General features: G+C 30.5%; 1 protein-coding gene across 1 annotated transcript in view; it reads right to left on the bottom strand.

Moving 5' to 3' along the window:
- The window catches only part of Pde1c (Phosphodiesterase 1c), a 193,635-nt gene that overhangs the window by 36,383 nt on the left and 130,972 nt on the right, over positions 1-26,280 (bottom strand). The window contains exons 2-3 of the mRNA XM_068765341.1: positions 23,076-23,232; positions 12,615-12,728 (exon numbers count right to left, since the gene is read on the bottom strand). Of these exons, the coding sequence (XP_068621442.1) occupies positions 12,615-12,728; positions 23,076-23,232 (271 nt within the window). The remainder of the gene's footprint in view (positions 1-12,614; positions 12,729-23,075; positions 23,233-26,280) is intronic.

The following is a 26,280-nucleotide window of genomic DNA, read 5'->3' on the forward strand; positions in this document are numbered from 1 at the left end:
ACAAAAATAAAAAAATGTACCGTATATGTATTCATATGCATTAAGTAAAAATCGGTTATTTCAATATTACAAACAAACATCCTAATTTTGTTTATTTTTATATATAATAGTCTTTTAATGAATATGAAACACCACAAGAAAAAATAAGTTACCATTAAAATTGCTAAGGCAAATTACTGGGAAACATATTACAGGCATAACCAAAACGGTTTGTGTTGAAATGCTGATTCGATAGGTTCGGCTGCTCAGCATGATATTCATTGCTTCAAGGATATTCTGCATAAAATTACACAATGGTCATCGAAACAAAAGTAACATTTACTAGAACAGTGGAAGATATAATGGATGTGTATTTATTATTTTAATAATAAAGTAATCATTACTGGATCATAACCGTAATCGGAATAAAATATCGTTTTTAATTGTGATAAATATTTATTTATGTCGCGTATATATTCTTTTAAAAGATCTTTTATACAGTATCATAAAGGTATTTTTCTTAAAGAAAATATTTTAAACTGAATTTAATTGAGAATTGACTGTGCATTATAACGTGAAATTTAATTGAATACTTCGTTGCTGCATATTTAAAGTTATACTTAAACTTTTGGGATAACAAAACTATTTTAATATATATTTATGAAAATCTTTTACAATAATCATAATAAATTCAAAAAAAAGATAAAGCCCATAGCTTTTTTATCTTAAACAGAATAAAATCTCTTACCATAACAATAATAATAAAGAAGCTATGATATATTTAAAAAGTCGAGAATTAATGTAGTTCAGTAAGGTTAACTACTAATTATCGTATGTGTAATTGTACGTAACGGTTCAGATAAAACTACGTCGCTCCGGTTAATAGTTATTAGACCAGACAGAGCTTTTGTGCTAAAGCACAATGGACCTTTTAGATGTTTTCCTTCTCACTTTTGTAACAACTATATAATATTTTCTCCGGAGAAATTACTTTATTTTGCACTGGATTTATTTTATATAAGAAATATTTTCTGCTCTGAAAAATATTGCGGAGGGATTACGTCGTATATTTTATATGAACAAATACAATGGGATGAGCTTTTAGATTTATCACAAATATATATCGATTATTGACGATGAACCGTTGAGTCGTTACAACTAAGCAGTTATATCTAGTTGTCAACGATTAGTACAAAGTTCTTTCTATAAGGTTCTCACCGAATTTTTGTTGTTGCACATTATGGTAAGTTTTCAACATTATTAAATTGATTAAAATATTGAGTTGAATATTAAATCCTTACATTTAATATTGCAATCGCAGTACCGGATGTTATTTAGTAAGCTGTGTCTAATACGCGGTATAGTGGATCCGGTCGAACAAAGGTAAATAGTTTTTGTAATACAAAATCACAAAATCTATGCCATTAGATCTGCGTTCATTACTTACAATGCATAGTAATATATAGTAGTTAAATAGATATTTAGTTTTCAATATTATTTTTTGATTATTAGATGATACATTTACGTTCTATTACAACTATTTTTTTATTTGGTGCCAACCGGGACCAAATGATAGCGCAAAGCAGTTGACGGCCAGTGCCATCTGACGGCGACACCTGAAGTTACTGCATTCTGAGCGCCATCGTTTTACGGTGCCACAATGTAATATTAATTATTATAAATATAGTTATTAATACATGAATTAATTATTGTAAACTTAATGATTCGTGTTTGTTACTAAGTTTTTTGTAGAGTTAATTAATTACACGCATTTTATACCGGCCGAAAGTATTTTTTGAATTCGATGCATACAATGCACAAGCGTAGTTATGCTTTCGACAATTATAAGCTATTTATTGACTAATAATAATATAGTAAAATAATATTGCAAATGCAATTGAACAATTAGAGATAACAATTAACAGACATTGCCTTTGTAGAGAGTTCATATGCAATCATTGGAATTGCACGCAACAAAGCGCTACCAAACACAATGTAGGATTTAATGTATTAGCTAAATTGATTAATATGCGGTACCTAAATGCCCGTAGTGATTCTAATGTATATGCACATGCCTGTCGCATATTGCTATATCGACAGGGATAATCTATATTAATTGGATAGTAGCTTCATCAAGTGAAGTGAATTAGACCGACACATAAAGTGTAACTACAGGTAACTGAGGTCTTTAATTATAGATACATATTATGGAGCCCCGAAGAGGGTTATGTTCGTGATTTCTCTACAAGATTGAATAAGAAATCCCCTTATTCTACTATTATCAGCAGTAAAAAATATAGGGCGTCGTTCGGCTGAAATCATTATGATGATATATGATCACCATCAATCTTCAAAGTATTGTAGAAATTAAATATAAACCCTTTTGTATTAATATAATAAAAAATGATAAATTGAAATTTTTAAAAATGACTAGGCGATTTTATATCGACGAATTTGATATTATAAATTCTATCAATTACCTAACTGCACATGGGAACTACATCTAAAATTCCGTTTTAAAATGAAAAGTTAATTGAAATGCAGGTGCCTGTATGCAAAAGCTGTATTCGCATGCAAATGGAACCCGTACCACGCGTACATCATATTATACTGTGAAATTGTTAGTCACGGTAGGATATCATACGTAAATTTAGTTCAAGTCGTGATATGAATAATAAGTAACAAATGAAAAAAATTGTAAAATCCTGCATGTAATATATGTATATGTATTGTAATACATGTATATACGTTACATGTATTTTATAAAGAATTGAAATTAGAAGAAATGCTTTTTAGAATGGAATAAACTGCCTGTCCAGCGAGGACATGAACACCATAGATTTTTTAATACTAGAATTGCTTGAAAGAATATGTCTAGCATATTCAAATGATCTTAACAAGGTCATCTATCGACATTTATACGGACATCTTACGCTGCGGTTTGTCGTCTCTGATTTCCCAGCAGCCATCTATTCCTTTAACTTGCTGATCCTCAAAACTACTTAACTCAGTTATTTTAGTCTTTTATCAGGTGACTTTGTTACTTCTTCGAGACGTAAATTATAAAATTTGTACATTATATTGGCTACAGTTTTTTGTAATCGTTTCTTTTTGTTACGAAAGTAATTTTAATTATCCTATTTTTGAAATCTAAGCACCGTTGTTTAGAATTAAGACCCTTTCTCTCGCAAACGACGTTTCAAATTAAAAATAATTAATCACAATGAAGCTTTCAATCGAAGTAGAAACAAAGGAGTTCGCTTGGGTAATGGGATTCAGTTGTAGAGTTTTAGATGGACCGCCTGATTAATGATGGTTTCCTTTTTAGTAATGTTAAAGATAGTAATAAATACATATGTTTAAAATTAGTTTCGGTACAGAGTTTAGTATCTAAACAAATATTAATTATCATAGTCCGAATCGGCAGCTAATTTCTAATAATTTTTTTAATAAACCAAAGTATTTTATATCATTTTCTACAATTTCTTTTAAGCTGTTCCGAATTTTTACGGTATATTTACATATGATAAACAAATACATATATTCTTTAGATCTTCAAACAATCCTTTCATCGGTTTTTTTTTCGAACTTGATCGTGTTCAACATTTCTTTACATTCAAATACTTTGAATTGTCTTAAAACTTTTGATATATACAGTTGAAATCGGAATGTTTTGATTACAAATTTACCTTGTTCTTAAGGCGAGTTAAAAATATCAATTTACAAAATATACATTAAAGTAAATAAGTATTCTTTTGAAAAAGGAAAACGTAACGTAAAAATGACGCTTTTGATCATATGTGTATATACTTATTCTTACAAATGAAACTGTACATATCTTTCAGACATAAACTAACTTATTAAAATGCTTTTTCACTATCATTAATTAACCACACTTTAGGGGTTTATATCTAATGACCAGTATAGTACTGGGTTTTGTAATACAAAATTTTATAACTTTACTTTTCCTTTATACCATCCACCTAATAGTTTATAAATCAACATAGTTACTATATGTTGAATTTGAAACAAAAGAACCCAATTTTCTAACAAAGGTGCGCTAAGCATATCGTATTAAATATCACGTACGAAACGTAAATCATATTAAGCTGCAAAATTGTTAGACGCAGTATAATGTCACATGAATTTAGTCTACGCTGCGAGATGAACGACATTAAATTATTGTGCATTCAATATAACCTTAATATCTTTTTTAATTGACACATGGCAACTCAGTAATTTGTTACAAATTATGCAATATTAAATAAAAAATAAAGAGTATAAACCGTAATGAGTGATGAAATTTTTTTTCAATTAAACTTAAGTATAAAAAAATGTAATATTTTGTATATTGCGTTGTAAATTAGCGTAATAATTGAAAATTGTTTATTGTAGAGTAGAACCAAGGTTACCGACGTAGATCAAATTGCTCGGTTTAAGTGGCAGTGTACGGGGTACATGGCTCGTGCATCCGATTGCTGTTGGAGCCGAAAAATCGTCGAGTGGCGATCACGAGCTACAATAGTAAACGCGGCATGAGTGCCCCGCCCCCTCCCCTAGGGGGACCGAGGACACAGTTAAGATCGCGCAAAGTCGCTGGATGTGGTCAACTCAAGGCGTCGGTCCTAATCAGGGCGATATTGAGGGCGGATTAGGCCTTGTGGTAGGCATCTACCAGCTAAAAATAATAAGGAGACATATTTTGTGAACACCTTATTCTTAAAATGTAATTATCCAGGGTGCACATAATTATATAAGTTTTGTAAGCGTGCATAAATGAAGATACACATACACCACACAAAAAGGTGTATCAGGAGATTTGTTATTTCAACCGCCGTAGCGTATCGACCCTGGAAGATTACCAGAAGCTGTTTTGTAGTGAAGTGATGTTGGCAAAACTGATTTAAGTGTGTTTAAAAAAACACTACAGATGATATTCCTCAAAAATTTGTTTGTTTAAATACAGAGTGATTGGTTATTAGTGTAAAATGTCTAAAAAAATAAATAAATAAATGGCCTAATAATAACATAGTAAGAAAAAAGTTTATATATTGACTAATATCTGTCCCTGTGGACTTCGTAGTGTCAGAAAATATTAGCCTATGGTATTCTAATATAGTGTTACAGTGACCACTTTATATCGAGTGATTTTAAAAATGTGTAAAATTTTAAAAGATTTTTTATCACGTGTATAATCATGTTGTGATGTTTATACTTTTATGTGTCAAATTATTACATCTTTGTAGATGGAAGTAAGCTTTTTTTAAGTTAAGTCAAGATAGTTTAGTTTTATAGAAAATTTTTACACTTTATTATTTCCATACAGAACTAATAAAAAATATTCGCGTTTTATATGTTTACAGAACTCATTTTAAATCGTACGCTCCTTTATACACGTTGAGTGTACAGAGAAAAGGAAACAAAACGGCAGAACAAATAAATCCGTTCTTTATTGTTTTACGCAGCCTTTGTTTAGTTGCATAAAACAAAATTTACTTTGAATGGAACAATTGTTTAGGAATAGCATCGAATATGCTTTTAAATGGGATTCTATTTTAAATATTTCATTAAGTTCTTTGTCAATGTCATAACTCATTCATATGGTTCTCTGATTTTATTTTTTTGTTTTCTAACCAGGTTTCAGAGCTGTTTACATTCGTATAGATAAATAAAATTTTTATTAAAATGTAGCTTTTTGTTGAAAAAACTAAACAGTTTGGAGCGATTGATATAATAGGATTTAAACTTTATAATTTTTTTTAAAAATAATGATCAATGTCAAATATAATCATCATCACCATCATAATTTCAGCCGCAAATATTCCAATCCTGGATGAAGTCCGCCCCAGAGATTTTCAACAAGACCTGTGGGTAACGACCTCTTTCTAACCTTGTTTGCAAGGCCTCTAGGGAAGCGTATAGAGACAGATAGCAAAGCCTCCCTGGTAGACGACGAGAGCCGACTCACATTCTTAAAGTACTTTCAAGAGGAGAATTCAGTACACGATTTATAGAAATAGGACTTAAATTAAAAATGGTCGGGTAAGAAAACAAGAAAGTTTATAGGTAAAGTTTACCAATCGTAAAAAACCGCCACCATCTGTTCTGCATGAAAAGTGGCTTGCCAACTGCCAGGTCAAATTTGCCAATGCCAAGGTCATGATCGTTTCGTTCGTATATTTGTTCGTAGTTCATGATTGTTAGTATATGTTAATCATTACAGCACTACCTGCAGTACTCCTTTAAAAATTTAACTATTAAAAATTGTATCTTTTGGAAGTAAAAACGGACGTGAATGAACAAAAACATGTTTTATTTTAATTTTAAAACCATTAATTGACAGTTTTCGTATAAAGTTTATTTGTCGGTAGATGATACCGATCCAATTTCAAACTAATAAACCTGAGTTAGCTTAGTTAAATTAAAGAGATAAAAGTGCAGCGCTTTCAATGCTCAGTCACTTCAAACACGGTTATGGTGTAAATGCTAACTTGCCAGTTCATCTATAATAAAACACAATACAAGCTATATTTTTGAAATACAAAAACCTGGGCAACTTCTCTGCTGTGTCTGTCATCTAAATACTTAACACGTGGCATGTGGGAAACGTATTTTTACGTGCTTTGCAGTCATTAGGGCGCCTTTTATTAAAATAATCATACAGAACATATACAAGTACATTAAAAGAAACTTTAGTTCGTAAAACGAAGTTGTTTTTGACTGACTGCGATTTTTCTGAATAACCAAGCATCCGAGCGATTCACGAAAAAACGTTTGCTACACGCATAAGGCGGCGGCGAATTAACGCGGTATGGTAGGTGAGTCTCGTTAGAAATTTCACTAAACAGCTAGTTACATATATTTATAATAGATCAATCATATATATCACTATTCAATATATTAGGATAAGCTAGGCCATAGAAAGCTGTTTTAATTAATTAATCATTTTACAGTACATAAATTTACTTTTAAAAACAAGTTTAACGCCGAAGCTGTCCTTTTTATTTATTTATTCATTTGTTCATATCAGCTGATGGACGCCCACTACATCTCTTAAAGATCGCTCCAATGACCGGTTTTACGCTGCCTATATACAGCGACTTTGATTGTACCTTATTAAGCCATTTTATACGATTAGACCATTTGGGAGATGTAGAATCTGCCGGGGTAGCAATTTTCGTAATAAAAAAGAAAGTTAAAAATAAATGTATGTTAACGATTTAAAATACCGAATGCGTAACATCGAGGAAGATATAGATAACAAGCAGGAAATCGTATAAGATGGCTATTAATCAAGTAAGGGCGCGGAGCAAGTATGGACTACGGATACATAAATTTCGCTCGAAGACCGTCCGGTATTCATTTGTTTTCTTGAGTGGGTATAAAAAGCTTTTAAAAAGCAACATGGAATGGGTAAGAAAATAATATACTACTATTAAACTATGTGTCTTAGACATATTGTCCAAAAATATGAAGTCAGAAATTTGACTCGGAGGCTCCGATTGCGTCTTAACTGGTCATGGTCTTCTTAACAAACAACTATTCATTTAAGGGTTGTAGACATTCCTCTGAATGCAGTATGGCTGTAGGAGGAGACTGCAATAAACGGACTATATCAGTATTTAGAAGCCTTCATGAGGCCGATATACTACCTGACGCTAAATGATCGCTATGTTGGTTGGTTGTATCCTGTTAACCACCCCGTTGAGAGAGAATCAATTTTTGAAGTTGAAAGCAAGACAAGATAGCCCCCCGGCCCCGTGAAGCTTGTCATAGATCTGCTGCATAAGGCTGAGAGAGACTATGCTTGTGTGTACTTGTTCTCCAGATCCCCTTGGCCTCTGAGTGATGGAATCGGGGAAGGGGAAAGATGGACCCTTGCTTGCCTAAGCTGGAAAGGTCGAGAAGTAAATTGGGGTCGATTCTGGCTCACCTTTACTTGAAAAGAGAAAAGGAGATTTTCTTCTCCGCTGTTACGTGGGCGGCCGTATCTGGCAGTGCTCTAAGAATTTATGAACAATCATATAGTTTAAATATTAACCCTTTTATGGCGGGATTACTTTTTTTCATTATCTGTACAACCATATTTTCTTTATAGTGTTGCATTTTTCTCTATTTAGAGATGATGAAAGTTCATCGTGAGGATTTTCGTCGTCCTTCATAACACATTGTTGCTCTCGCACGGGTGAGTGTGCAGTGTCAAACCAAATTTAAAGTACGTCAACACAATTCGGAATGTTATAAGAAATAACCTAAAACATTTTATTTTTAAAATACTATTCACGCAATACGAAATTACAAGGCGTGTTGAAAAAAGTCAAATTAATTTCTTCTCTCCATTTAAATTACGTTGCAATGAAATATAATTAAATAAAAAAAAACTTCGTCCGCTTGTTAAGGATGTCCAATTACGTCTCTTGATAAAAATATCACGCTTGCTTTAAAAAAAACTGTATAATTTGATTTCTTTATTTTTAATTTAATTAGGCTAGTTATAGAAAAATGCCGATTTCTTTATCATATTTTACTTCAAGGTTTGTGACCATCGGAGTTTATTAGCAACCAGAAATTTTAAGTCGCAATCCTTTGCTATTTCTTTTCTCTTTTGTGGAAGCAACGAAAGATTTATACCAGACTATCACTGACTCTTATCGCAAGATCTTGTTTCATGTCTTTTGTTAATACTAGACAATGATTTTGCATACTACTGTTGTTTTAACGTCGCTGGCCTAGTGCCCTTTATTTCAATGATTTTTTCACATAAAGTTTTATTTTCTAATATGTTTGGTTAGAATTAGAGTTTCTTCGCGTCTAAAATAAATTCGTGCCCTACAGTGGATATACGTGCATCGGAGCATTCCGAATCTGTCATAAATAATGATTTATGGGTTTTGAAAAAGGCGTGGTAAATAACAACTAAACTGTTCCGGATTCAAATTTTTTGTTGTCTTTAAATGACATTTTCACTTTTCTCTAATGCTACTTTTGATATAGTTAAAAATATAGAAAAAAAAAAACTAAACAGACTATTGCAATACTTAAATAATGTTGGACATTTTCTGAAAAAACATAACAAAAAAATTACGTTTTAAAAAGACACGAATAAATAAATGTACGCGATGAATGAAATTTAATCTTTTATTTTACAACGGCATTATAAAATCTATAATTTTGTAACATTGCCCTCGGCGGGCGAGCGATTTGTCGAACATAATATTACTACGCAGTATTAATTGAGTATCCTATATCCTGAATTAATTAACCTACTTCGTTAAATGCTTTGTTACTATAATTTATGGTAAGTTCGTATACGTTGTATTAATTTATTAAAGTATAAGACTTTCTTAATGTCTGAAGAGCTGAAGGTTAAGGCGGAGGCTAAGAATTATATTCGAGTCGCAAAGAATCTTCTGTGTTTAAAGAATTATGGAAATAATTACAGAAAAGTGTTTTTTTAAACTATTAATTTTACTTCTTGACATCATCATCATCATCATTATTATCATTTCCGATGGATGATGTCCACAGCTGGACATACGCCTCCCTCATCGATTTCCAAAAGGACTGTTTGGGTGGAAGTTACAAGCTGTGCTAGCCGCTCTGTAGTTTTCACACCAGAACCTTCAAGCCCCTGCGGCCATTTATAACGCGCGCCTTGTGCCTTGCTTCTCGCATTTGATAGATCAATTTGACAAGTTTGACAGTTTACACGCTGTAAAATTTTTATGGGCGTTTTACAGATGCATTGATTAGTACTAAGCACAAATTATTTATTTATTTTACAACTAATAATAGTGATTACTATGAAAAATGTTTCAACATTTATTTCATTCGACTGACTAACAATTTTTGGCATATTTAAAGAGGTCTTTAATAAAAATAATGTATTTATGTATGTTTTAAAAAGGCAAACTACGAATCAAAGAATTAACTTAAATTAACACTTAAATGTACCACAGTCTAGTTGAGTTTTTAAACAAAATAAAAATATATTTTGAATCTACAGACGAATACTATGTGTATATAAAGTCCGTGGTAAAGTAAACATTCGAACACTGCCACATGATGCGAAATGGCGGGAATTTCTGGAAATTCGTACAGAGATAACAATTTACCAATTCGAAACCTAGCTAGCGAACACAATGATTATTATTGCTTAATTAAAACAGGCGTTAATATTGTCAGCGATGAGAATGGATGGTAATATTAATGTGATATCATTGAATGACTAATTGAAAATAAATTTCGCTTTAATATTAATAGGATTATATATTGAATGTTTTTTTTATAAGTATAAAAGCTTTAAGGGGTCAACTTATAACATTTTTCAGATAAAAGCTTTTAAGCTTTTACATTTATTTTCAATCATCCTGTATATTGGTTAGCATAGAGAAAACTGGAGGTGAACATCGCCTCAATGGTAAGTAAAGAGAAGTGTCGCCATACCTTTTCGGAGACATTAAAAAGGGTAAAAGAAAATGAAAGAAAAAAGGAATAACGGAAATAATAAACTAGAGTGATAAAATAGCTAGATCAGAGAAATGTAAATTAAGTGCGATATAGATAGTTATAAGTGTTAAGAATAAATAGTTTGTTAAAAAATAAAAATAATAAACGTAAAATTGTAGAACTTTGGAGGGAAGGCGAAAGAAGTGAGGCGATGGATGGAAGAAAAATAGGGTGAGGAATGAAAGACATTGTAAAGAAAATTAGAAGGTAGGATGAAACACATCGAGAAGGACGTAAGATGCGTATAGAAATAAAAAGAAAAAATTTTAATGTAAATAAAACTGTTTCTGTCTCTGTCCGCCCATGATATGGGTTGAACGAGAGACCCCATAAACGTTGCCTTTGTAAAAAAGAAAAAAAAGTAACCTATATAAAAGGTTTTTCCGTCAGTAAAATATCTGCAAGGAGAAATAGCAAACAATAATTATTTTTCATATGCAGTAATCCAGACATTATTAACGCTATATGTACTATATTATTATGTTATTGATTATCTCTGAAACCATTGTTTTTGAATAGAGTATACCATACATTTCACAGCAAATAAGTAATTCATTCACGCCTATAAAGCCTTTACATAAATAAACAATCACTCTATATAATCGGCTTCAGTTAGTTAACAAATCTGTATATTGGCGATGTATACACTTTCACAATAGGCCTCAGGCGAGTATAATGTTCAGAAAGCTTTTGTTGCTAGATTAAAAAAATATTTTCGTAGAACGAACGGTTGTATGTAAATGATTTTTTAGAAGACAGCACGCACAGCTTGGGAATTATGAGTTCGCCTCCACGCTATTTCACTGCTCATTAACTTTAAATTATAAAACAAATAAGTATAAAGGTCCGCAGAGTTTTTTCGCTATCTTTATTTTATAATTAAATAAAAATGTTGTAATAACTGATATCCTTTATCTTTAGTTCAGAAAAATATTATATAAATAAAAAGATACACCGTAAAAATAAAATAATTACACATGGCTTAAAAGACCCTGTGTAAACGACTAATTATTAATATAATAATAATTTTTTTTTTCAGTTATATACGTAACACCGCTTCTATTGAAATATTTAAGTAGTGTACAATTTCAAGGACGCCTAACTTATGGTAAAAGAAAACATGACAAAATTTCTTGTAAAGCAAATGCAGTTTTTAATTTACATTTAAAAATATGAAAAATAGATCACGTTACTATAATATAAAGTATTGTATAGCAGTAAAATAAGTATAGTATTATTAATAAAATCACATAACCTAACCTAACCTCACCCAAGCATTTTCGTACTTTAATGTTAATTCATTAGAAAAAATTATTACCCAAATTATGTTTTCATAACATTCAACATTTGCAATCTATGATAATATCTTTTAATTAAGTTCTGTAATGAATGCGTTATTTTACATAGCTATACATGTCTATTTACAGTTTATTTTGCGTCATTACTAATCAAAATTAAAGTTTTTAATTAATTAATATTTATAAACACATTAATTTGAATAAATACTCCAACAATGAATAATGAAACTGGTTTAAATAAATGAAATAAAGCAATTTAAACACGTCGAAGCTAATAAAACAAAATAATGGTAACCAAAAAAGAACATTAAAATACATTCCGATGTATTTAAAGAGTCGCCTAGGAATCTGAAACACAAAAATAATGAAACAATATCCTTTTTCATTACTCACACACAATGAACTATTATAATGTTCACATGTAGTTAGCGGTGACAAAAGATAAAAGATTTCTTGGCTACCAGTTCCTAGATATAAAGTCCAGATGATTAATCTATTAAATGGGAATAATTGACATTGTAAGTATGAAAGAAAATATTTATTTCATTATTCTTTCAAATATGTTAATTAATTTAGTATTTTTTTGTAACAATAAAACAAGAAATGTCTACATCCGAACGAATCATATATTTGAAATCTTTCGTACAGAAAAATCATTGAAATAATATCAGCTCTCTTATTCAAGTTTATTTGGCTATAATACAGAGAGATGAAAATATCAGCGAGCAATTTGCTACTCTGAAGTGTTAGGCCTCTGTTTCCCCTCGAGTACATGTTGGAAATATCACAACATCAAACAAAATCGATACAATACAGAAATGTACGTACTTGGTTTCATCTATGTAGACTGCTTCGAGGACTTTGGCGGCGTATTGTAGGTTCTTTTGTAATGTTTCAGCTGGTATTTCACCTCTGTTTAACTGTCTCAGTAGATAGCGTAATCTGCGAACAAGAGATACGATTAATATATATAATTTTATAAGCCTATTACTACGTCATTAAAAAAACATTGACTTTATACTGTTCTTTTTGTTTATTTATTGTTTTATTTTTTCCTTCGGTTGTAGATTAAATATTTAAAACCGTTTTAGTTGTACCTGATTTAATTAAAAATGTTGTGCACATCGGTCATTAATGTATCCACTAGATTTATTGTGTATTTCGTATATGTTTGTGTTTTTAAATTTCAAAATATCTTTATAGTAGATTATTTTAACATTATAAGTGGTATGCTACTAGTTTAAATTTTTCATATAACTTCAAACCTGTTAGAGCTTAGTACGTAAAATTTCCTGTACATTATATATATATATATATATATATACATTATATATATATATATATATATATATATAAATATATATAAATATATAGAAACATTCTTATCAAAATTAAATTCTTTAAGCCTTACGGGTCCAGAGGTATCATGATAAGTTCTGAGCTAAGTTACAAAATTACAATACTAACTTTTAAATAAAGTTGATATGAGCTCGTTTATGATATTAAACCATTATCGAAAAGATGTAGCTGTTTAAACACATACCTAAGCAAAATAAATACAAGTTCATGTATCAAAATGTTCACAAAATATAAAATCGAAGTTTATTCGCCAGTTAGTGTCAAGTTGATGGTAGAGTACGTGATAAGGAAAAGCGGGAAAAGTTTCACAAAACCGGAGATTGACGCTCTCTCAGAAAATCTAAATATAGGAGCTTATATATACGCATCGCTTGTTGTATGTCGCGTGTCCCAGTTAACGGAACTGGGCGAAGCAAATGTTTGTGCATCAATAATTGTTTGTTTGCGTATATTTGGGTTCAAATATCACAAGTTCTCTCTCCATTCGGATCTCTTCGCAAACGTATTATATATTAAATCTTTATTTCATTTAGGAAATATGATATCCATTGTGTATATTAAAAGATATGTTTTTATAGAAAAGTAAAGAAATTTTCACTCTATTTTTATCGATAAAATTTTTACGTAAGGTTTAAGCAAATTGTCGACTTGGTTCTCTTATGAGGCTTAGCAACACACAATTTACATACATACACACATGTATAAATATATATGAAGCTGAAAAACACCTTTGGATAATTGAAATAAATTAATCTCGAATTAAATTGAAGTTCGAAATTAAAAGCGTTTACCAAATGCATTCGAATTAATACAAACTGTCCTTTCTTCTGCACCGATGAACAAAAATACAATTTGTTTTATTGTACATTACACAATTAATTTACGCTGCGAGATTGTGTTATTTTTTTATAAAGCCTCTTTTTATACTACAATGAATATAATAAAGTTATAAAATAGTCAGAAAATTTGGAATATATGTATTAAATAAAGTCAAGAAAAATGAGGGTATTGATCTCAAAGTTCACAGGGAAAACTATGCTAAATGATTATGGAATATCCTACAAAATATCACCATCCACATTTAACACCATGCATGATAGTGTATCCCATGAACCTAATAATACCTAGCATGCATTTTAACAATATGATAATTGCAATGACTAACCATAACATTTGTATGTTACGTTTAATGTTTTTTATGGTTGTTTTAATTTTCCAGACAAAGCTAGCAAAATAAATACAATAAATGATTGTAACACTGCTTGATTGTTACAAAAATATGGTAATAATCTATTTTAAAAACCATTTTATTGTTGAAATAATATTACATGTGAGTAATCGAATATTTCTGTCTTTTTGGATTTCCAGCGGCACAGGCAGGATTTGTCTTGAACTGTTTCTTATAACATATTAACAAAGAATGTGAAAAGAATCTTCTTACTGTTTTGTATTACAAGTTTGAAATAATCACCAAATGATATTGTGATGTTGGCAAAGTTGATATTACTATCTTATTATTATATTGCTTATCTTATTGGTAAGTGATAGCTAGGTAAGGATGCGTTTAAATTTTTAAAATGTTAGTATATATTTGTTCGCGCGTTGTCGGCGTAAGTACCTGCTCTTATGTTGACTGTTGTTGGTTATTTAGCATATTCATAGATTGATTACTATTTAAACCGTGACGTCATGTATGACATGACACATATAACAACATAGAGGTTGATAGGGCACTTTCATCGTCCTAGAACTTGAGCAAGCTTTGTCTTTAGATATTTAAAGTAGATCATATATAAATACACACACACACACACACACACACATATATATATATATATATATATATATGTATCATAAAATCAATGTATAATCGGTACGCATCAGCGCATCTCATCATCAAAATATTACTAGTAGGGAATAATGACAAATTTGGACTATACTTTTAGGGATAGCACTGAATAGCGTATCTGACTTTTTTACTAAAATTATGTCAAGATCAAAAAAATTATAATGTTTGTCAAATAATACGTATCCTTGTAAATTCGATTTTAATATATAAGTTGTATATGTACGTGTTCATCATAAATTTACTCATGTAAATGCATATTTACATTTATTTATATTTGATGACGTCTACTAGAATCATCTGTCTCTTTTACTCTCTTACAAAAGTGTGTTAAAAGTTGGCTGAATAAATACTATGACAGGAATATAGAATAAAGCAAATTAAAATTGTGGCACTAAATAATAATGGTCAAAGAATAAACATCTTTATCTTAATCTTATAAGATAAGAGACGAGTTTTATAATTTATTATTTATGCTAAAGTAGTATTTTAAAGAATTAATTCAATTAATTAAAACTGACAGTTTAATCCCGTAAAACGGACCTCGTTCCCGAGTGGAGCCGCAATGATCGTAAAGTTAAAACTTCTAATAAAATCGTGAACGTCGTAAAAAACAAAGAACAAAGAACAATACGACTCTATGCCACGAGAACAGCGGTTAATACTTTCCTATGCTTACAATAACTATTGCAGTTTTACACTGAAAGATTCTTTAGTATTGACAGTATCTATGGTTTGTTTTGTAGTCACTGATAGTACCAATACAATATGTTTTTTTTTTTTGTTTTCATATACCAACTATTTTAATATTGGTATATTTTTTGGTATGAATAATTACAAAATATATTTATATATCTGTCTTCGGATTCTTCGGAATAAGAATCAAATAGAAATTTTAGTATCTCAAGCAATCAAATATCCTTGAGATTATTATGGACTACACAACCAACAAGTAAGTAAATAAAGTAATAAGCATCGAAGTAATCTAGTCAGAAAATGAAACCACCTTTAATTGTTTCATAGCTATCTTAAAAGATATAAGATGTAGGAATGAAATGTGTGAAAATGTTAGCTGTATTATCACTATACTTTTAATTTACATAAACACATTAAATAAAGCAATTGAAACAGAGTATAAAAAAAGAATGAATTCAGATGTAAATGCTACCCTGTTATACCAACGTCATTCCAAATTGAAAATTTATGTTAAATTTTTCATTCTACTTAGATGACATCACACCAAAGAGGTTTAGAACGTTTTCTCAAGGAGGTCGCTACCGTTTCCAAGAAATACTTTGCGTTTCCTCATGTTTATGAATTCTATTAATATTCCTAATATATTTGTTTACTGAACCAACATTGGGATTCAACAAATGGATTTCTTTTCTTGTTAATCTTTAAACTATTTTATGATATTTAATATAAGCTCTAGTCTCCAGACGCCTCTTGCCAAGAACTGAGACTGACAGGCTATCGAAGATATTTGAAAGAATATTTTTAATTATTTTTTTTCGTTTATTTAATAATATATACTAAACAAATACCTGACAATAATAAACTGAGTTGTATAAGTGCATACAACTTAAACTAATGTGATAATTTGCTAGTACCACTACTATTTTTAATATTTTCTTAAAAATTACAGAAATTTTTTTTATATCCTTTAAAATATTTGGAGTGTGGAATTTAGAGCTATATAATAAGTTTGGAAAATGGCTTATTATTTGCATGAAGTGTTTAAGGTTTTTTTAACAATATACTATTGACTTTCATATAAACAGTTTTTTTATTTCTGATTGAAACGCTTTCTTTGATTTTACACAATAATAGTAGCTTTTATATAGTCAACTACGATTTTACAAGAATAGAAACATTCCACTAAAAATGTTTTATGTTTTAGCTTAAAAGCTTTTGGTAATAAAATGTTACATCTTAAGAATGCTCATTTTTCAAATCCAATAAAATAAAAGTCTGTAACATAAAGAAAAGTAATTTTAAAAATTTTTTATTTTATTTTTAACGATAGCATATCTCATTATGTGACCAGTGATTACGTCCGCTTCGAGGTGTAAAATTTAGTATTCCGGTTAAAATGAGGAAATAATCATCGAGGCAGTTCCTTATTTAAAATACAATACCAACTTTAAATTAAAAATTGGTATCAGACGGGGAATCCTTTTATCTATAAATCAAAATATATCGCCTATTCAATAGACTCTATTGTTATTAAACGATTCTATCTAAGAGCATCATGGCTTTATGGAAAGGCATGGACTGTGAATATGAAGATAATGTATGCACATAATAATATGCTCTATAACGATAATGGGAGATACCATACAATATGATAGGAAGCTTAGTAATAGTAAGACGTAATAGTAAAATATATATTTTTTATATCAATGATTACCACATGTAATTACATGTATAAATTACTTTGAACGAAATTTATGCTAACTCAATTATAATAAATAATTTCGAATGACAAGCACCAAAAGTCGATTGCAAAATAATTTATTTATAAAAATTTAGTTAGTAATAAAATAGTATTATTTGATTCTGACGATTTTCATAGTTTTCAGCCACTGTAAGGACACACATCTTCTCACAGAGAACCTATGAGTACTTATGATACGTATTTTTATCAAAAGTAATGTATCGGTTTTTTATGTAATTTTTTTTCGTTCGCTTTGCAGTAGTGAAAATTTGCGCCTGTTGTGCATCCAACTCGAATTTGAAGATAAATCCAAAACTATATTGTAAGCTACGATGGCCGTTTAGTACACCGTCAGCTCTTTCTTTCATTACGTTAACAGGTGTTTGGAAACGTAACTCTTCAGCATTCCATGGATTCACCCTGCAGGTACTAGGTCCGTTGCGTTGCACGAAGAGAGCCCGGGTGCGGTGAGAGAGGCTTCGTTGCAACACATGTACTGATGTTAGCTCTTGAAAGGTTTAAAGATTTCCGTGATATACCTCGCAAGTTCGCAGTATACACATTCCTTGTGAATTCATTTTTAAATTTTTTGTTGAGTTTGAGTTGCTTATTTAAACAAACAAGTTTTCAGAGGACTGTGATCGCCGTCTACCAAGTATAGTAAATATGCCTTGCAGTAGGCGTCTATCAAATGAAAAATAAAGTCAGCTGTCGGTGTATATTTCCTTTTCCGGGGATCAGTAAGTTCTAAATAATACCACACGTTTTAATGTTCTTGAAAATAGCAATGAGTATGGTCTAAAAGAAATCACTGCTAATGTTCTGAAAGATATATTGTTTCTCATACGCCTCCATCATATCCAATCAAGAGTTGAAGACGTTTTATTTGAAAAAAGAATTTTGTAATAAACTCGGTATAACTAGAAGGTTTTTCATTACGGAATAATTGTTTTAAGTAGATACCAATATCAACAATGTAAATGGCTTGATGCTATCTTAAGTAGTTAAAAGCATTTATATCTTCAAAGAATAACTTACATGGAAGAATATTATACAGATGTATAAATAGATATATATTATGCAGACCATTTTGAAGGCTTTGATAATGTAATACAAGTTAATAGTATGATTTGTCTTTGACTGCGAGTTATTTTGTTTATTCTTTTCGGCTAAAAGTTAATTTGGTCCGTCTTCTCAAATAACGAATCACGTCTACAAACTGACAGGATATAAAACCATAAAGGTTTGATAAGGTTATTACTATGACATTATTATTTATACTTGAAAAAGCTTTTAGAATTTTGTTTTTACAATTTCTAAGTTTAAAAACAATCGTAGCGATGTAAAGATATTATTAAATACTAAAACATATTCTAAATATTTTGATTCATATTGTATGTGAATGTTTTCGGAAATAGTATGTATTAATTTGTAATAAAAACTATTTAGCTCTCACTTTTGTATCTGGCTGGTTTTGATGAGATTCAAATGTAACATTTAAAACAAGAAAAGAGTAAAATTTTGTTTTGATCTGCTTTGGATGGGTCATAATGTATCCGCCATATAGCCCTGATTTTACGACTTCAGACTTCTACCTACTCCGGTGTCTTTAGAATTCTTTATAAAGTCTTTATAAAGTCTTTTCTCTTTATAAAGATTTCTTTAGAAAGTCTCCAAATTCTACAGCAATAACATCATATATACTATATAATACTGGCATTTATGTTTTATTGTTTAAAATAAATAAATTTTAAAATAAAAAATTCTTTCAGTTTCCTTTAAAATGCGAATTAATTTTTTCCTAGCCTATTATATGTTATGACACCGAAACGCTCTTCACATCGATTCCCGATTCACACACTTTGTGAGAATTATACAAGGATGCCATTAATTAATTCTCACAGGACGGCAAAGCTACTTACGACCATGTAAAATTCTCTACAGGAAAAGGATTAATGTCTAACAATGGAGTAACTAAAATAACACATTCCGTGTAATTACGTGGTCATTATTACTAATAATCTATATTAATTAATTTTATAGTTATGTTTATCAAAATTAATTAATAAACGAAGTGCAGCTGACGAGTTCATTATAGATAATGTAATCGGCGATTGCAGGCTTTGTATAAGTAACCCTGAAATTAATTAATGATTTTTTTTTAATAATTTAATATTTTGTTTATCATTCAATTAATTATCTGTAATTTATTTTTTTATTTTAATATGATGTATATTGTAAAGTTATTAAAAGGTGTAAGAAATATTATATTTTTAAAGGAACATATACATGTGTATTAATCATGATTTCAAACTTATGACGTCCACAGTTGGGCACAAGCATCTCTTATAGATTTCCCAAAGGACTGGATGGAAGCGGCCTGCATTCAGCGTGTTTCAACGATCATAAGAATATATTATGTACATATGAATATTAACTACACGCATATGTTATGTTTAAAATTGCCGTACATGCATTTGGAATTCGAAAGAAGCTTTAATTTTATTAGTTAACATTGTTTTTATAAAGAATCTTTGATTTTGATATCTGACTGCCTTATACAGATTTACCATCTTTGTTTACTTAACGTAATATCTTAAACTAGTTTAACTATATACTTAAGCATTAAAAAAAATAGAAAATGATGTTCAATAATTATTTATAAAAATGTCGTCATAATTTTCATGAGGTTGTTAACCTTATGAAAAGTGTGACGTAAAAGTAAAAGTTGTCTAGTATTATTGAGGGTTTGTTTTATGTGAAAATGTATTTTTTTGTTTTTTAATAATTTTATATTTTGTTATATTATCGTTTTTAAAACTTATGTTACTGTTGTAGCTCAAATAATTATTCGCCAAGTGGCAGTGGACGAGGCATATCGGTAGTGCAATCGATAGCCGTTTGGGCCAAAGATTGTCAAGTGACGACTACGTGGCGGTAGAAGCAGCTTGGGTTTGCTTCTCCCTAAGTGGACGGACCACTTAGTTAAGGTGGCGGGAACTCGCTGGATACAGGCAGCGGAACACCGGTCATTGTGGCAATCATTTTTATGCTTACAATCCAATTTTTTTACGTAATGTTTTTAATTTAAGATGCACGTTGTTATATACCGTTTTTCAATGTTATTTTTATGTGTGTAATTGTTTCTTATGTAAAATTTTTTTTGAGAACCTAAAATAAAAATTAAATGAAAATAAAACACTTTTAACATATTTTTGGCCTACGTTGATGGTATATCAGGAGTATCATTCCTAAAGCTTTATTTGTAAGAATGCTGAATGTGACAAATATTCAGATACGTGTGCCTTCCGAATTGGAAGCGTACTTTAGTAAAAATTCGGTTCACGTAAATATACAGTAAAATCGACAGCGAGAATTTTTTTCGAGTCAATTCCGTGTTTTTCTCGGTGTTACAATGTTCCATTTTTTATGTGGAGTCGGATGCTTTGGTATATTGACAACAAATTGGAGAGAAATAGACAAAAATACTTATATAACGAACAGATAAATATTTCTAGTATTTATGGTCAATGTTTAAAAACTTTTGCACACAAATTTGTATTTTAAATTTCGAATATACTTTTTTAATAAATCCGACAATTTGTAACTAGCTTTTTGCAATTCTAACTAGTAAAATATTAGGGATTATTGTTTGGCATAAAAGTAAAAGCAATTTTCCTAACTCAAGATTATTTTGTTTCAATAAAGGAGTAATGGTTCTAAGATTGCCTTGTACAAAGACCTACCGACTTTTTACATGCCTCCAGGAATAAAAATCTACGTATACGAAGTACTGTCAATAACAAAAGAGGTTTTGTATATAAACTAGTATACATACGTAATTGAAAAATTGGGCATAGACATAATTAATCTTGAATATTTTTCATCTATATTATCGAAATGTTTCAATTATTAGAATACATTAATTCTTAGTCCATAATATATATATTTTTAGTTAAATAAAAAAAATGTTGAATTAATTAAAACACAAAAACATTAAAACTTAACTTCTTATAACACAAAATTTGTTTGACAGACCAGATAAATAAAGAAGGTCTGCAAAAATATATTTTGTTTTCTTTTATTATCAGTAGAACTAGTATCTTCATCGTTTCAGCTCATAGACGCTGACTGCAAAGATATCTAGAAGGGATACACCATAATCGCCACGCATGGCATACGAATTGGCGATCGCAGTGTGGTATTATGGTACGCAGAGAACGCTGCTGCCCGTCTTCTGGAAATTTATTTTTTAACCGTTGCAATTCTGTATTATTAATGCACAAGTTGTGAATTATATTTGAGGGGCCGAAATGTAATGTCGTTTCTGTCGACATATTTTACAGAAAAACCGAGTGATATTTAACGCTCCGGCATTGAAAATTTGTATACTAGATTACGAAAGGTTGTTGATGACGAAGGTGAATATATTGTTGATTATAAATAAAAACGTGTTAAAAATGTAGTCGTGTAAATTTAACTTAAGAAAGCGACATTACTTTCCGGCCTCTTTAATGTAAGACTATCCCGGGAATCAAATTCGCACTATGCAGCCTTTTTAAATAAATCTACTAATAACTTCATCACTTTTCCTAATACTAGACATTAGATACACATTATACAAGTTTGAATACAAGTGTATTTTTAATTTTCCCTGAAAGTGTCAGTCGGTAATTACATTATTATTAAATACAAAACAGTTCGTTATATTTTTTAAAATTCTTAAGTTGGTAGTTATGGCTTTAAGAGATGTGTTCGTTATTTCTAGATGTCTTTAACGAATGCAGACGTCTAAAAATGTTTAAGAATTTGCGGTTTATATTCGGTGAAATACGTTTTATTGATTTGATTTGCTACTTTATAGAGTTTTTAAATGAAAAATTATTTTTAAGTTCTTCGATTCAACTTTCCTTTGTTTCCACATCAGACAATATCCGGAGGAGGGATGTATTTGTAGAGGCCACATCCCTACACCGTTGTTCATACTACGATCGTTAACTTCATTGAACCGTGAATTTCAAATGATAGTTCTTTTGATCCATGATGCTCATTAGACGTGGATCACTGACCACGACCGAAGAATTCACGAGAAATTCTCAATTGAATTTCGTTGTTGTACTACTGATTTATTTTTTAATTGTTACGTATTATTTTAATCTTAGATATTTCGTTAGTTTTTTTTTGAACATGAAAAAGTCATCTGTTATTATAATTCCATAGCGCCGTAGTTAGAAGTATTATTGGCTGTGGAAATCCAATAACTTTATTTACTCCTTGATATAAATATCTATATGTGTACAAGATTTTAATCAATGTACTGACTCATCACTATATCTCTGGAACCGTAGAGTTTAGAATCCTGATGTGTAGAAGTCAGCTACGAATCTTACGAAATTCTACAGCCGAGGGCGTTCGCGAAGCGAATATAACATAATATTTACCGAAGAGCATTGCCGAAAAAGTCGAAAATACTACACATAATTTCGACTTTTTTTTGGCTATATTCGAATTTTCTGTAGAAGAGATCAAATTATTAATGAGAAAATGTGTATGCTTTCACACAACAGAAAATTTCTTTTAATTATTTATCTCGTATTTACAAAATTTTAAAACATGGACGTGGTCGATGTTCAGAACTAGGAGCTACCTGAGAGCGGCTTTGTCACAGGCGTCGGGCGTGTCGACGGCGGGCAAGTGCTCAGTGTCCAGGTCTAGCTGGTCAAGCTGTTCGTCGGTGGGAGTGGAGCAGGTCTCGCCTTTGCTCCGGCTGGAGGAGCGGCGGACAATTGTAAGAGCGCCTTGTTCTGTGGACAAAGGAATTCTAATTATTTATTTGAACTATACATTCGTTTTATTATATTTAGAATACTCATGCTCTTAACTAACAAAAACAATTTATATTTTATCGATAAAAGGTTACAACAAAAAAAAAGATTTTATCCTTAATTAAAACAAATTAACAACACAGAAAGTCATGCGAGCATATACGTGCATATATTTAAAATATTAACAGAAATATTGGTGTCAAAATTCGACATTTTTCAAGTCGTAATTTTAGTAGGAATTCGGTAAATTTTGTATAGAAAGGAACTCGATGGCAGGCTATTTCACTTTTCAAATCACAATACCGTTTGCTCTATTCGCAATTGAGCGGAAGTGGATATCTTGGCAGTAGGGTGTCGCAGCACTCGATAACTTTTAAGTGCGATATCCGAGCGATGAAGTTTTTAAATCGAATTCTCAACACAACTATGCGGTATATGATTTCATGGAGAACAAATTCTTATTTTTATAACAACTTTCTGAATTTTTTGTTATAATATAACCTTTCCGACGCTGTTATAATCAAGACAGAAGACTAAAAATAAATTGCTTAGAGTTATTTGGAGGGCGAATAAACAACAATTATAGCGACATTCATATCGACCCACGCAAGAATCATTCGATTTACTCCCACACAAAATAAGTATATTAACTTTGCCATTTGATTCTTACCTATTTGTATTTATATCGTCGAAACTTGGTTCTTAGTTTAAGAATAGATTGGTGCTGGAACATTCATGCTACAACACGCAGCATACCGACGCATGTAATTTTATATATACAATAAACTAAAAAAAGTGTAGTCGCCTAGTAATAGAAGATTTAGAGATAGAGACTTGCGATCATAGATCATGGGTTCGATTCCCTGGATACATTCATATATAATTCACACTTTGTGCATTAATTATATAGGATTATCATTCCTCATAAACAAGTTCCACAGGATGTTCAGCAGCGTCCTCTGTGTCTGTAATGTGTAATATAACACTGCGATTGCCGCACGTGGCGATCATGGCACCTTCCATAGATATCTTCAAGGAAGCACTATGCTTTGCAGTGGGCATTTATGGAGACGACAATTACGAAAAATAGTTGGAAAGTTTCATAAGAAACAAAAAACGGTAGAGTTTTAAGATTAAGGACACGATGGTCCCGAAAGTTGCTGTGGAGAGCGATCGTCTGACAGATAGACAGATGACATTGTTAAGGTCGTAGGCAAAAGCATTACAACTAAACGAGCCCCTTCTTATCGGCCTATAGAGGAGGGTATGACTAACACAAGACATTCTGCGGAAGAAATGGTGATGATTAAATAAGTCATAGTTTACCCTTTATCTTAAAATATTGGATCATTGCCGCAGAAAAATTAATTTAGGAAAGTGTAACAGGAATATAATGAGCTGTAAATAATGTGTACATTTCTAAGTAAAAATATTATGACATTTTTTTACTTAACAATGTATTTGTTATTTAGCTCTATAGTTCTATTAAAAATAATCAATTATTCCTTTTTTTCTAATTTCAGTTTTTTTATTGGAAATGGAAGAGCAAAGAGAATTTAATCATACAGATCTAAAAAAATTATAAGAGTATATAAGTCTATGTAGCGAAAAATGTTTCTATCTTTTTAAACTATCTTTATATATTTAGTCTAAGTAAATATCACTTGTATAAATAAAACTTGTTTTCTATTTCCCAGTATTGCAAAGGAGTACACAATGATATTATTGTTAGAGAAACCTAAGCTTATCTTCAGACCTATACATTACCTATGTTGACTAAACCTGTAGTCTAGGCAACCGTTTAGAATGGCGGACGATTTTGCCTAGTTGTATTGCAAGCCAGCTAGAGAACGAGAAAGCCATGTTGTTTCTTAGATATAATAAATATATTGTATTATGCTTTTAAAGTTGTAAATTTAATTTATTTGAAGAACCAAAAATAAACAACAGTAACAGTAATTTATTTAAAATTATTAAACTAAACATTATCTAAAATAGTTTCCACATATGACGTAAATAAAAACCAAAACGGTGTGGTGAGATATGTGTAAATATGCATATATACCTAAAAGGTGTAATTTTTTTTAAATGTATTTTACAAGAAAATATAATTAGAAGTGGTAATTTTAATTATTATAATTAATATCTTCCTGGTCAGCGCAGTGTACATATTTTTCATCTATATTTTCTGGTTACTTTTGATCACTGGTAAAATGGATAAACGGCGACCACGAAGCCGCAATCTCAAGCGCTGGTCCGATCAGAGAGTCACGATCCTCGGTAGAGAGGGATACGATACAAGAAAAAGGACTATTGTTAAGTGGAGTGCTCAAGGGTCGTTCTAATTAAAAACTGCATTTAATTTTATAAAGAAAGACAAAAAATTCCAAATTTAAAAAAGAATTTTTGTATTACAATTCACAAAAAAAATTAACATGGCGTCCATTATTTAAAGACCTTTGTCATTTTAATACTTAAAAATTTTTATATTTCACAATTGAATATATTAAAATAGAGCAATACAAAACACCGAAAGACTATTTGCATGACAAATCTCTTTAAAATCGTGATAACAAAGCGGCTAAATTAAATGTCATCCGCATACAACGTGTGATTGAAAAAAAGAAAACATTCTAAATTGATTTAGTAAACTCGGATATTTTTTGAATGAAATACTAGGAAATAATATTCAGTTATGTATATAGGTCTCATAATCGCTCAACGAGCAATGGGTAGATGTTCGATATTTTTCTACGAGATCGAACTAGAAATGAGGCGACTTTTAGATAAACGAAAATAACAAACATAGTCTATTACATTAGCAAGTTGAAATAGTAGAGGACTGGCCACGTACTGTGAAATATAGCTGGTCGCTGAGGCCAATATCTTCTGGTGTGAACACCGTGATCAGGCAAGCACAGCGTACGTTGCAAGTCGCTAGATGCAGGTAGGATCTACCAATACTATTGGGAATCAATGAGGGAGACTTATATCAAACAGACGTCTTTTGTCTGAGATGATAATGAT

This window comes from Battus philenor, unplaced genomic scaffold (assembly GCF_028537555.1).
Source record: "Battus philenor isolate CCGP_79_NKW_IND1 unplaced genomic scaffold, ilBatPhil1.0.hap1 SCAF_2, whole genome shotgun sequence".
Classification (NCBI taxonomy): Eukaryota; Metazoa; Arthropoda; class Insecta; order Lepidoptera; family Papilionidae; genus Battus; species Battus philenor.